Source organism: Hemicordylus capensis, chromosome 3 (assembly GCF_027244095.1).
Source record: "Hemicordylus capensis ecotype Gifberg chromosome 3, rHemCap1.1.pri, whole genome shotgun sequence".
Lineage (NCBI taxonomy): Eukaryota > Metazoa > Chordata > Lepidosauria > Squamata > Cordylidae > Hemicordylus > Hemicordylus capensis.
In genome coordinates this window covers 21,980,063-21,993,573 of record NC_069659.1, presented here as the reverse complement: position 1 = coordinate 21,993,573, position 13,511 = coordinate 21,980,063, and the positions used below count along the sequence as shown (strand labels likewise).

Below are 13,511 nucleotides of genomic sequence, written 5' to 3'. Positions count from 1 at the left end.
TTCCCTCCCTGGCATCTCCAAGATAGGACTGAGAGAGATTCCTGCCTGCAACCTTGGAGAATCCGCTGCCAGTCTGTGAAGACAATACTGAGCTAGATAGACCAATGGTCTGACTCAGTATCTGGCAGCTTCCTATGTTCCTATGCATGAGGCAAAGCTGAGCGAGACCAAACACTCATACAGGAGCAAGTGCCTGTGATCACTGTGGGATCTTGGTTAGCAGGGGTTCTCCACCATGGGTTCCCAGAAGGTGGGTGACATCTCCCATCACCCCCAGACGACGCCATGGCCAGAGGTCATTGTGTTCAGAGTCTCTTGCAGAAGCCAGATCCTCCAGAGCTGATCTCATCAGGGTGTGGGAATGCCTGAGTCCTGACTCCTGACAAATGTGTGTCTTGAATCTTGATCTAGCTGTGGAGTCCATATACAGAGACAATGTCCATACATTGCTGGATTGGACAAAGATATCTGAGGAGGTGAAAAAGACTAACACTCTGGTTTATTTTTATGTGTGCCAAGACAAGTAATGTAAGATATAACCACTGTTGTTCCCTTGTTAGCTTTGGATGCAAGTTTCCAGACAGCTATCAACACAGACCTTGTTCATACAGTAAGTTATTTCATTTTAAGAAAGCCACTTTTAAGAAATTAACCCTCCATGCATTTAAAATTAGGAGGGCACAGAAGCATGGATTTCTCTCCTTGAAGAAAGATACCCCTATTCCCGACCTGATCGTGTGCACTGTCGTGTGCACTGTCCCACAACAGATCTTGTGCTAACCTTTCCCAAGATGCTTCTTTCTGTCCACCACAGAGGAAAGAATTATTTAATCTCTAGGAAGCATAATACTCACCAGAGAAAAGCAGAAGTCCAACGGGCTCAGCAATCTGTCTTCAACAGTAACCACGCAAACACACCTTGGAAGCTTACAAGCAAGGCATGGTCGTTGTTGCCAACAGCATCCAGTAATCAGAGGTATTCTGCTTCTGGATATGGAGGTTTTATTCTTAGGGATCCTGACTAGTATCCATTGAGAGACCTCTCCTTCATCAATGTGTGTGATCTTTGGCCCAAGATCACATTTTTTGACTCAGAATTCTGTACATTCGTTGTGCAGAGGAATATAATTTATGGAGTACTATATGCCCCAAGCAAGCCAAAACACTGCTGTGAATGGCTCCATCTGCTCAATTCATCATTAAAGATATTCCATTATTTATTCAGAGAAAGATGGTGCACTCTGGTTTTTGAACATATGAAACTGAGTTTAGCTATTTTGCTCCCTGGGTGGCCTTGGAGAAGACGTCGATGTCTCAACCTGAACATACCAAATATAGTTTAGGGCGAGGATAAAAGAAACAGTCCAATGTGAATTCAGTTATGCATCCTTCATTGAAATGCATGGTGGGGACTGGCCCTCCTTGAAAGCTGAGACCAGCTGATGAGATTCTGATTCAAACACCATCCTTTGCTGATGCTCAGTTGGGGTCTACAAAAAGCAGGGTCTTTCTGGTGGTAGCTCCAGAGCTCTGGAACACGCTTCTGCAGGTGGTTCCTTTAGCTCCCTCAGCCATGTTGTTTGCAGACAGGGGAGGAAGATACTTGTTCAGTCATGCTTTGGGGAGGTGATTCCTACGATTACAAGAACAAATCGTTACATACTACTTTTCAGTAAAAGTTCTCAGTTTAAAAGAAACATCAGGTAGACACCAGCAACAATCACTGGGGGGTGTTGTGCAGGGATTGGACAGGAGCATTTGCTCTCTCTTTGTTAAATATAAGAGAACCACTACTTTAAAAGGTGCCTCTTTGTTCAGTTAGCAAAGTTCCTGTTAGTGTAGATTGTGGCCATTGTGGCTGGGGATGATGGGAATTGTAGTCCAACAACCTGGGGACCCAAGTCTGAGAACCCCTGGCCTACGGGGTGAGGCAAGGTATAAATAATTTCAGTAGATGTATTTCCTACACACTGTTACATAATCCCAAAAGAGTCAATACAGAAGACCATGACATTTTGTCCCGAGCAATAAGGTCCATTTCCTTTTCTTCTCCTCCTACTTCCTTTCCTCTCCCCACCTCCACAGAAAATCTTCAGGGGGAGAGAGAGAGCTAAGACCTCCTGACCAACTTTGGCACCTGCATCCTTTATTAACAATACTGTATCTGTTTCCTGTTTCCCTTCACTTCTCCTTTCTTTTCCTGAAGCTTCCCTGCATGAGGGAATTGTTCAAATGTGATGAGGTCATTCATACAATCAAAAACTGTGTTCTACCTGGGTTCAGAAGCTGTGCATGCTCCCAGTTTTCAATTGTGTGGAAGCAAAGTAGGAGGAGCACCAGCGAAGTGATTAAGAACATAGGATTGTGTGTGGAAGCAAGGTAGGAGGAAAGGAGGAAACTGTGGAATTCTCTGCCACAAGATGTGGTGACAGCCACAAACCTGGATGGCTTTAAGAGGGGTTTGGATAACTTCATAGAGGAGAGGACTATAATCGACTACTAGTTGGAGGACTAAAGGCCACCTCCAGCCTCAAAGGCAGGATGCCTCTGGGTACCAGTTGCAGGGGAGTAACAGCAGGAGAGAGGGCATGCCCTCAACTCCTGCCTGTGGCTTCCAGCGGCATCTGGTGGGCCACTGTGCGAAACAGGATGCTGGACTAGATGGGACTTGGGCCTGATCCAGCAGGGCTGTTCTTATGAAAGGCTACCCAGGTTTTCCTCCTACCTTGCTTCCACACAATCACTTCTACCAAGGTTTTCATCCTACCTTGCTTCCAGAAACCAAATACTGGGTGCACACTCAGCTCCCAAACCTGGGAAGAAGTCAGTTTTTGATTGTGTGAATGACCTCTATAGTAGTGGTGAGGGAGACTAGGGGTACACATAGTTGGGGTGAATCCGTGCAGAAGAGCCTGGACCTAAAAGCAGGTCACCTAGTGTGTTCAAAGTTACCCTTTTCCTATACAGAAAGCAAGGCTGGTTCAAACACGCACCTTCCTAGCCCTGTTCACACATAATGTTCAATGCATGTACAATCAGTGTACACTGCATGCACATTTACTCACATGTTACGTTCACTGCACGTATAGCAATATACTTCGTATCTGCAACCTGCATTTGAGGTGCACAGTGCCCACCTTCACATTTAAAATGAAAAATTTTAAATGTATATTCAATCTCACACAAGCAAAGGAACACAGGAAGCTGCCTTATATCAAGTCACTCCCTTAGTCAGATCCATCTAGCTCAGGATTGTCTACACAGACTGGCAGCAGCTTCTCCAAGGATACAGGCAGGAGCACTGGCGGAGCGGGACCGCTGTCGGCCTGTGTGCAGCCGCCGTCGCGGCCCCGCTGACCCCGCCCCTGACATCAGACGCGGGGGCTAGCCACGCCCCCACATCTGAGGTCAGATGCGGGGGCATGGTCTGGCTGAACGCTCCGTTCGGCCAGCTCTCAGTTCAGTTGCCTTTTAACTGCCGAAGGAGCCACGTGGCCCCTTCAGGAGCTACTTAGGCTGGCGCTGTGTTTGCAGCGTGCAACCAGGAGCAGCTCTTCCCTGCCTTTGCAGGGAAGAGCTGCTCCTGGCTGGAATTGCGAACACAGCGCCAGCCTTTGTTTAGCTCGCTAAACTAGCCTCCCCGCGTCTGACGTCAGATGCAGGGGGCAGATGCAGGGGGCGTGTCGGGGCCGCTCTCACGGCCCCTGATTGGTCAGTGGCCCGGGTTCTTTGAACCCGTTGGCCCAATGGTGGCTCCGCCCCTGGGCAGGAGTCTCTCTCATCCCTATCTGGAGATGCTGACAGGGAGGGAACTTGGAAAGGTCTCCATACTATCATGCAGATGCTCTTCCCAGAGCCGCCCTATCCCCTATGGGGAATATCTGAGAGTGCTCACACATATAGAAACTATTCTGACAATCACCAGAAAGTGGGCTAAGGTTGCCTGGCATGCCTTCTGGTGATCGTCAGAACTGCCAGGCTCGCGGGTAAGCCCGGTGGTTCCAAGGCGGCTAGCCCGCCTAATTCCCCCTCCCCTTAAATAAGGTTAATGGAGCAAGCACTCCATTAACCTTGTTTTTCTGCTTGTGTGCCACCACGGTGCATGGCAACACATGAGTGGAGCCCTGACCGGGAGGCTACAAGCAGCTCCTGGGCTCGGGGGTCTCCCCGGAATGCCCCACACACTCATATGGGGCATCCTGGGACTTCTGGGAGGCAAGTGGCCCCCAATCCCTGCAGCCCCCACCGGCTTCGTGTGGGCAGCCGAGCTGACTGCCCAGGGCTCCACAGGCAATCATCTGCAGAGAGAGTGGACTAATCCCGCTCTCCCCGCAAACCGGGGAGCGCCTCGTGTGAAGTGCCTCATGGTCTCCCATTCTAATGCAAACCAGGGCAGATCCTGCTTAGCAAAGGGGACAATTCATGCTTGCTGCCATAAGACCAGCACACTGTATGCATGTAATTTACAACATAATGAGCCCTTTCTCACGAACAGTGAGAAAGGGCTACAGGTTTTGCGGGGAGGAAACCCTAAAGAACTTACCTCCCCACAGGAGAGGAGAGCTGGTCTTGTGGTAGCAAGCATGAGGGGGCGGGGTCGTTGATGCTGCTTCCTGGAAACGGCCCTGGCCAATCCTGGAAAGTTGGTTGGTCTAGCGGTAGCAAGCACGAATTTTGGGCTTGGCTAAGCAGGGTCAGCCCTAGTTTGCATTTGAATGGGGGCCTATGTGTGGGCACTGTAAGATATTCCCCTTAGGGGTGGGGGCCACAGCTCAGGGGAAGAGCACCTGCTTGTTTACATGCAGAAGGTCCCAAGTTCCCTCCCCGGCATCCCCAGACAGGGCTGCGAGAGGCTGCTTGTGACCTTGGAGAAGCCGCTGCCAGTCAGTGCCTAGACAACCCCGTGCTAGATGGACCAAGGGCCTGACTCGGTAGAGGGCAGCTTCCTAGGTTCCTCTGTGTGATGAAGCTGCGGCGGGCTCTCCATGGCATAGAAGCTCCGCACAGACACCCACGTGGCAACCATCTCCCCGCCAGTTCTTTCCTTTCCCCTTTCAACGGATCTTCCCTTCCCCGTCTCTGGGGCTGGAGTCGGCGGCAGGATGGGATGGAGAGGCAGGCGCGCGTCTCTGGCGCCGCCTCCTCCTCCTCCTCTCCCGAAGGGGTGGGGAGGCTGCCCGCGCATCATCATCACCTCCTCCTCCTCGATCATCCTCATCGCAGCAGCGCACTGCACTGTGGGCTAACATGGCAGCTTCCTGCCCCACTCTCGGCTCCCCACTCCTTTGACAGCCCTCAGCGGGCGCTTGTGGGGCTGCGCTCCTCTGCGGCTTTTCGGCGTCTGGCCCCGACCCTCCGCTGGCCATGGAGAAGAGCTCCAGCTGCGAGAGCCTGGCGTCCGCCAAGCAGGCTTCGGCCACCCGGCAGCCCAGCATGGACTCTCTCTCCAGGTACGCGAAGCCGCCCGCTGCGCCGCGGGAGGGGACTCCCTTCTTTGCCTCTCCTCCGAGGGTCTTCCTGGGCAGCAACGCGCAATATAGCCTCGCTGCACGTAGATACAGGAATGGATGCGAAAACCGTATTTCTTAGAATATAAACGAACTCTCAGGCCGCCTCCTTCCCTCGCCGGCCTGTGTGGTCCAAATCATGGTCACAATCACATCAGTGGTTCATTTGTGGGGGAAAGGGTGCTGGGGCCTGGTTCTGTGTGTACTGTATATGACCTTTTTTGGAACTGGTAGGCTAAGCCACTGTATTAATACTGGAGTGGTTGTGATGAAGGAACTGCACATGCTCGGAGCACTCTTGTTTACAGTGCACCTCGTGTGTGTGTGTGATAATTCCCTGGCGTTCGAAACACTTTCATCCCTAGTGAAGCGCTCATGCATGTTTACATTGCAAATCCTCCTGTGTTTATTGGGGCTTGGACGGAGAGCAGGCCGCATTCGTGTGCACGTTGTTGTTAGTTATACAGCACTTTTCAACAAAAAGGCTCACAAGCAGAGAAATGGCGGGGGGGTGGATTTCCCTGTCCCAAGGGGGCTCCCCTTTTTTAAAAAGTGTTTAAATTTGTCATAAGACTACTGTTGATGATTGTTTATGATACTTGTTGCTTTAAAGACCATTGTTTGAGCTATCAGAGATGGAGTGAGTGTCCTTCTCCCTCAGCCCTCAACTTTGCTTGCTTCCTTCCTTTTAACATTAACTTGCAGATTATGTATCTAGGACAGAGAGCAGCAACTAGAATATAATAAAGCAGATGTTTTGAAAAAGAAAAAGATGCAACAGAAATAGAACATAGGAAGCTGCTTTATGCTGAGTCAGACCATTGGTCCATCTAACTCAATATTGTCTGCACTGACTGTCAGTGGCTCTCCAAGGTCTCAGGCTGGAGATACCAGGAAGTGAATCTGGGATCTTCTGCATGCAAAGCAGATGCTCTACCAGTGAGCTACAGCCTGATATCTATACAGCCCTATACAGATGCCAGGAACATGCTGCGCCATTCTGGGAATTAATAGGGACAGTTTCTCCCCCCCTGCCAAATATCAGAGAATCACCACTTAAAAGATGCCTCTTTGCCCATTTTGTAGGGGTTCATTTGCCGTTTCCTTGGGAGCAAACCCAGTTGACCTCAGTGAGTAAAAAAATGCAGGATTGAACTGCGAATGCAGGTAACACCCTGTCACGAATGACTGAGGCTACAGTTCTATATCGGCATACTTCCTTGGGTAGAAGTCCTATTGCGCATAGTGGGAATAGCCTTTGAGTAAACAGGCCTAGGGCGGCTGTGTTGTAAGAGAAAGCTGGGAAGGGATCCCACTTCTAACCCACAGCCTCTTGATTGTAAGCTTACAGGCGAAGTGGGTAGGGTTGCCAGCCCTGAAAGGTTGGCCTGGTGGATCTTATCTATGGGCAAAGTGGATGGCACTCACCTTAAAATTCTCAGTCAGCCTTGTTGTCTCTGCCTCCATTGGCTCCACATCTCACTACCTGTGGCTCTACCCTTCACCTGCCCGGCCTAGTGCACCCCGCCCCCAGTCCCAGGAACCACCAGCCACCACCACCACTGGGTTAGCTTGAATCTCCAGGTGTCTATGGAAAACAATTCTAGAGATTTTAATGGCATGCTATTGTGAAGAATTGGTTACTACTTTGCTTTGGGCCAGATTCAAAGTGCTGGTCTTAACCTTTTAAGCCCTGTGTGACTTGGGACTGGAGTGTCTGTCAGACTGCATTCGCCCATATGAATCTGCCAGGGCACTAGGACATAAGAACAGCCCTACAGGATCAGGCCCAGGGCCTATCTAGTCCAGCATCCTGTATCACACAGAGGCCCATCAGATGCCTCTGGGAAGCCCACAGGCACGAGTTGAGGACATGCCCTTTCTCCTGCTGTTGCTCCCTTCCAGCTAGTATTTAGGCTGTAGGTAGCCTATAGCCCTTGGACTAGTAGCCATTGATAGACTTGTACTCCAAGAATTTATCTAAGCCCTTCTAAAAGCCATCCAGGCTGGTGGCTGTCACCACATCTTGTGGCAGAGAATTCCATAGGTTAATTATGCATTGCGTGAAAAAGAACTTCCTTTTGTAGGTCCTAAATTCGTTGGTAATCAGTTTCAAGGGATGTGTTCTAGTGTTCTGTGAGAGGGAGGAAAATTTCTCTCTCTCCACACCATGCATAATTTTATAGACTTCTATCATGCCACCCCCCTCCCCATTGTATTTTTTCTAAACTAAAAAGCCTGAGGAGTTATAGCCTTACCTCGTAAGGAAGGTGCTCTAGGCGCCTGATCATTTTGGTTGCCCTCCTCCGCACCTTCTCCAGTTCTATAATGTCCTTTTTGAAGTATGGTGACCAGAACTCTACACAGTACTCCAAATGTGGCCGCACTGTAGATTTATAGACGGGCATTATGATATTAGCAGTTTTATTTTCAGTCCCCTTCCTAATGATTCCAAGCATGGAATTGGCCCTTTTCACAGCTGCCGCACATTGTGTCAACACTTTCAGTGAGCTGTCCACTGTGACCCCAAGATCTCTCTTCTGGTCAGTCACTTACAGCTCAGACTCCATCAGCGTATGTGTGAAATTGGGGTTTCACCCCCCTCAATATGCAACACTTTACACTTGCTAAGATTGAAACGCATCTGCCATTTTGTTGCTGATTCCCCCTGTTTGGAGCGATCCTTTTGGAGCTCCTTACATTAGGGGTTCTTGGGACCAGTTCGACCGGTTTGAGCTTGAACCAGATCAGCTCCCCAAAACAGGGGAGCCATCTAAGTTCAAACCAGACCTGGTTCAGATAGAAACCAGTAAGGATTCCCCTTTACAGGCAAAGGGGGATTGCCTATCTGGATTCATCTTTGCAAGCATAGCAGTCAAACTGGGTTGAACCAGTTCAATAGCTTGAACCGGTTCGATAGCTTGAACCGAACCACCATTGCTACTAACGAACTGGCTCACGGACCGGGTGGCTTGGTTTGAGTTCTGTTCGAACTTGAACCAAACTGCCTGTGCCAGTTCCGTGCCCACCCCTGCTCGCAATCAGTTTTGGGTTTCACTGTCCTGAAGAGCTTGGTATCATCCAGGAGTGGAGCCAGGTTAGCGGTGGCCCGTGTGCAGCCACTGGCCGCCACTGCAGCAACCTGCCCTCCCACCCCGTGTCTGACGTCAGATGCGCCTGGCTAGCCAGGCCCCCACATCTGACGTCAGACACTGGGGCATGTCTCCCTTCTAAGCGGGGCTGTGCGGCCTCGTTTAGAAAGGAGATCGGCCCACGCTGCTTTGAGCAGCACGGGCCGGAATGACTCTCCCTGCCTTAAAGGCAGGGAGAGCTGTTCCAGCTGCACTGCTTTGAGCAGCGCGGGCCGATCTCTCTCCTAAACGGGGCCGTGCAGCCCCGTTTGGGAGGGAGATCAATCGGCGGCTCTGCGTTGGCAGCGGGACCAGGAGTGGCCCTCCCTGCCTTTAAGGCAGGGAGAGTCGTTCCGGCCCACGCTGCTCAAAGCAACGCGGGCTGATTTCGGCTCCAAACGGGGTCATGTCACCCTGTTTGGGACCGAAATAACACCCCACATCTGACATCAGGTGCAGCGGGCGTGTCTGGGGCTGTGCTTGCAGCCCCTGATTGGGTGCGGCCCTGGTTCTTTGAACCCGTTCACCCAATGGTGGCTCCGCCCCGATGTCATCTGCAAATTTGACTACCTCGCTGCTTATTTCAACTTCTTGGTCATTTATGAATATATTAAAAAGCACTGGTCTCAGTACAGATCCCTGGGGGACCCCACTTCTTACTTCCCTCCATTTAGAGAAATATCCATTTATACCTATCCTCTGTTTCCTGTCCAGTTTACACACACACAGAGAGAGAGAGAGAGAGAGAGAGAGAGAGAGAGAGAGAGAGAGAGAGAGAGAGAGCTCCCTGTCCCCAAAGAGCTCACAGTCTAAAAAAGAAACATAAGATAAGACACCAGCAACAGCCACTGGAGGAATGCTGTGTTGGGGATGGATAGGGCCAGTTGCTCTTCCCCTGTTAAATAAAGAGAATCACCACTTTAAAAAAGGTGACTCTTTGCTCATTTAGCAGGGGATACAATGAACGTACAAGAGTTAATTTAAAAAGTGGACTTGGGTACAGGCCCCTTGAAAATGTGTGATGCAGATAATGTACTGCTGTACTTATGTGCAATATAACAAGTGAATAACTGTATATATGTACAGATCTGTAACACTGACTTTATGTGCATTGAGTGTAATGTGTACAGAAGGTACACAGACTGTACAGGTGAAACTCGAAAAATTAGAATATCGTGCAAAAGTTCATTAATTTCAGTAATGCAAATTAAAAGGTGAAACTGATATATGAGATAGACGCATTACATGCAAAGCGAGATAAGTCAAGCCTTAATTTGTTATAATTGTGATGATCATGGCGTACAGCTCATGAGAACCCCAAATCCACAATCCCAGAAAATTAGAATATTACATGAAACCAATAAAACAAGAATTGTCAATAGAACAATATCGGACCTCTGAAAAGTATAAGCATGCATATGTATTCAGTACTTGGTTTGGGCCCCTTTTGCAGCAATTACTGCCTCAGTGCGGCGTGGCATGGATGCTATCAGCCTGTGGCACTGCTGAGGTGTTATGGAAGACCAGGATGCTGCAATAGCGGCCTTCAGCTCTTCTGCATTGTTTGGTCTCATGTCTCTTATCCTTCTCTTGGCAATGCCCCATAGATTCTCTATGGGGTTCAGGTCAGGCGAGTTTGCTGGCCAATCAAGCACAGTAATCCCATGGTCATTGAACCAGGTTTTGGTACTTTTGGCAGTGTGGGCAGGTGCCAAGTCCTGCTGGAAAATGAAGTCAGCATCCCCATACAGCTCGTCTGCGGAAGGAAGCATGAAGTGCTCCAAAATCTCCTGATAGACAGCTGCGTTGACCCTGGACTTAATGAAGCACAGTGGACTAACACCAGCAGATGACATGGCTCCCCAATTCAACACAGACTGTGGAAACTTCACACCGGACTTCAAGCATCTTGCATTGTGTGCCTCTCCATTCTTCCTCCAGACTCTGGGTCCTTGGTTTCCAAATGAGATGCAAAAGTTGCTCTCATCAGAAAAGAGGACTTTGGACCACTGAGCAACAGACCAGTTCTTTTTTTCTTGAGCCCAGGTAAGGCGCTTCTGACGTTGTTTGTTGTTCAGGAGCGGCTTGACAAGAGGAATACGACATTTGAAGCCCATGTCCAGGATCCGTCTGTGTGTGGTGGCTCTTGATGCACTAACTCCAGCCTCAGTCCACTCCTTGTGAAAGTCCCCAACACTTTTGAATGGCCTTTTCCTGACAATCCTCTCCAGGCTGCGGTCATCCCTGCTGCTTGTGCACCTTTTTCTTCCACACTTTTCCCTTCCACATAACTTTCTATTAATGTCCTTTGATACAGCACTTTGGGAACATCCAACTTCTTTTGCAATTACCTTTTGAGGCTTTCCCTCCTTATGGAGGGTGTCAGTGATGGTTTTCTGCGCAACTGTCAAGTCAGCAGTCTTTCCCATGATTGTGATTCCTAATGAACCAGACTGAGAGACCATTTAGGCTCAGGAACCCTTTGCAGGTGTTATGGATTGATTAGCTGATTGGAGTGGGACACCTGGAGCCTAGACTGTTGAACCTTTTCACAATATTCTAATTTTCTGGGATTGTGGATTTGGGGTTCTCATGAGCTGTACGCCATGATCATCACAATTATAACAAATTAAGGCTTGACTTATATCACTTTGCATGTAATGCGTCTATCTCATATATCAGTTTCACCTTTTAATTTGCATTACTGAAATTAATGAACTTTTGCACGATATTCTAATTTTTCGAGTTTCACCTGTACATGCGTTGAATGTAGTCTGTGAATAAGTTTCTGATCGCATTCGGGCAGGATGCCCCACCTTGGGTCCTGGGCGGTTTCAAGATTACACGCTGGAACAGTTTCACATCGTGTCCTCTAAGTGTGCTTCCATATCACCTGCATTCCAACATCACTGTCAGTAAGGTGCTGCCCTATTTCGGGTTTTATTGCTGTGCTGCAGCAGTACAAAGTTGCATCTGCGTTGCAGGAAAGTAGTGCATTTTTCTGTTGTAGGAGGGTTGCAACAATGTTTCTGCGGTGTAAGTGGCGTGTTGTGGACAGTTCTCTTTATTTCACCGGGTACTTCCAGGGGTCCTTTTGGTCCGACGTGCACCAGGGCAGCAAGGAGGTACACTGCTGCCCCATGGGACCATTTTAAATCACAGCATCAGCGGGGGAAACGCGTTGGGGGGGAGGGAAAAGCACCCTCCCCGGTCCTTAAAGGTAACCCCACACACACATACCTTCAAACCGGCCGAAACACCAGACTTTCTAACCAGTTCAGAGGTCCGTGAAAGGGCCTCCGAACCGGCTCGTGCACATCCCTAATCTGAGGCCCTTCAGCTGTTGTTGGACTACAACTGCCATCGTCCCTTGCTATTGGCCATTGTGGCTGGGGGTGATGGGAGCTTTAGCCCAGCAACACATAATATCAGGCCACCCCCCAAAACAACACAGTGCAGACTACAACAGTGCCACTGTCAAAAAGCAAGAAATAACCTCTGTGCAGACCAGATAAGTGACATGCCCAAGGCCACAAACTAAATTCAATGGAGAGATTGGGTCTGGGTTCCAGAACACCAAGGCACTCCTTTCAGTCAGTATTTTGCTGTCAGGGAGCAATAGAAGACAAATGCACAGGGTCAGGTTAAGGCATTTCCAAGTACGCTTACAGCAGAATGTGCATCGTTTGTCTTTGATGAACATTTTTGTAATCTATATCCCACCCTTCCTCATAAATGTAAAGTCAGCGCAGTTAACAATAATCCATAACAACATTAAATGCAAAACCATAAATTAAAACAGAACGCAATATAAAACAGAAGCGATAGTGTCCCTTCTGACTGATGGATTTAAAACACCAACACTTACAAAAAAGGCTCTGTGAAACAAAGACACCTTCAGTTGCTAGGTAAAGGTAAAGTGTGCCATCAAGTCGATTTCTACTCCTGGCCCTGTGGTTCTACTCCACAGAGCCACATTTCTACTCCACAGAGCCCTGTGGTTGTCTTTGGTAGAATACAAGAGGGGTTTACCATTGCCTCCTCCTGCACAGTATGAGATGATGCCTTTCAGCATCTTCCTATATCACTGCTGCCCAATATAGTACCAGCGGTATTGAGATCCAAGAAAACTGGGCTGCGCCTCCAGAGTTTTATAGAGTTATAAGAACTAATATGGATCTTTCCCCCGCAAAATATCTGTCGACAATTACTTTCTCTAAGTTTCGATGGATATTCACGAGAGTAAGGGTCAATTCCTTTCCATCTGCACTTCTAGCTGGGAGGTTTCAGGGTGTGCCTTTAGAAGAACGACACTGTAGTTGTGGGTCAGGAGATACAGAAACTGTCGCACATATCCTTCTCCACTGTAAACTACATTTATATCCCAGGGAATGTCTTATTGCTCCTTTAGTATGTAAACTGGCAGATGATTCCGATGATAACCTTGTAAAACATCTGCTTTCAGATAAAGATGCTTTAATTTCCATTTCTGTAGCTAAGTTTAGTTATATTGCTTTTAAAAGGTATAATGGGACATCATCCCAATTTTAAACTGTATATATATGTATACACATTTTAATGCTTATTAGTCTTTATTCTCTGTTTGGTCAATGACTGTAAATAAAATTACAATACAATACAATATAGTACCAGCGGGGATTCGAACCGGCAACCTTCTGCTTGTTAGTCAAGCTTTTCCCTGCTGCACCAGTTGCTACCTAAAAGCAAAAAAAGAAAAGAAAAGGAGTCTGTTGTGCTGTAATGGGGAGAGAGTTCCGAAGGTGCTGCTTCTCCCCAAAAGTCCCTGTCTTTGATTGCTGTTAGCTTAATACCCACTAAAGCAGGGCTGGGCAAACCTGGCCCTCCAGATGTT

At 48.6% G+C, this 13,511-nt stretch overlaps 1 protein-coding gene and 1 long non-coding RNA gene across 3 annotated transcripts in view; one reads left to right on the top strand and one right to left on the bottom strand.

Moving 5' to 3' along the window:
* Positions 1-482: 482 nt before the first annotated feature.
* Positions 483-5,551, bottom strand: LOC128350926 (uncharacterized). The gene is made up of 2 exons (XR_008319515.1): positions 5,195-5,551; positions 483-1,633 (listed from the first exon to the last, which is right to left on the bottom strand). It is a non-coding gene; the product is annotated as an uncharacterized LOC128350926 (long non-coding RNA).
* MTMR2 (myotubularin related protein 2) overlaps positions 4,993-13,511 on the top strand; it is a 73,365-nt gene continuing 64,846 nt past the window's right edge. For both annotated transcript variants that reach the window (XR_008319514.1, XM_053309827.1), the window contains exon 1: positions 4,993-5,450. Coding sequence is in view for 1 of the 2 variants with exons in the window: in XM_053309827.1 (XP_053165802.1) it covers positions 5,365-5,450 (86 nt within the window). In the remaining variant the exon portion in view is untranslated. The remainder of the gene's footprint in view (positions 5,451-13,511) is intronic.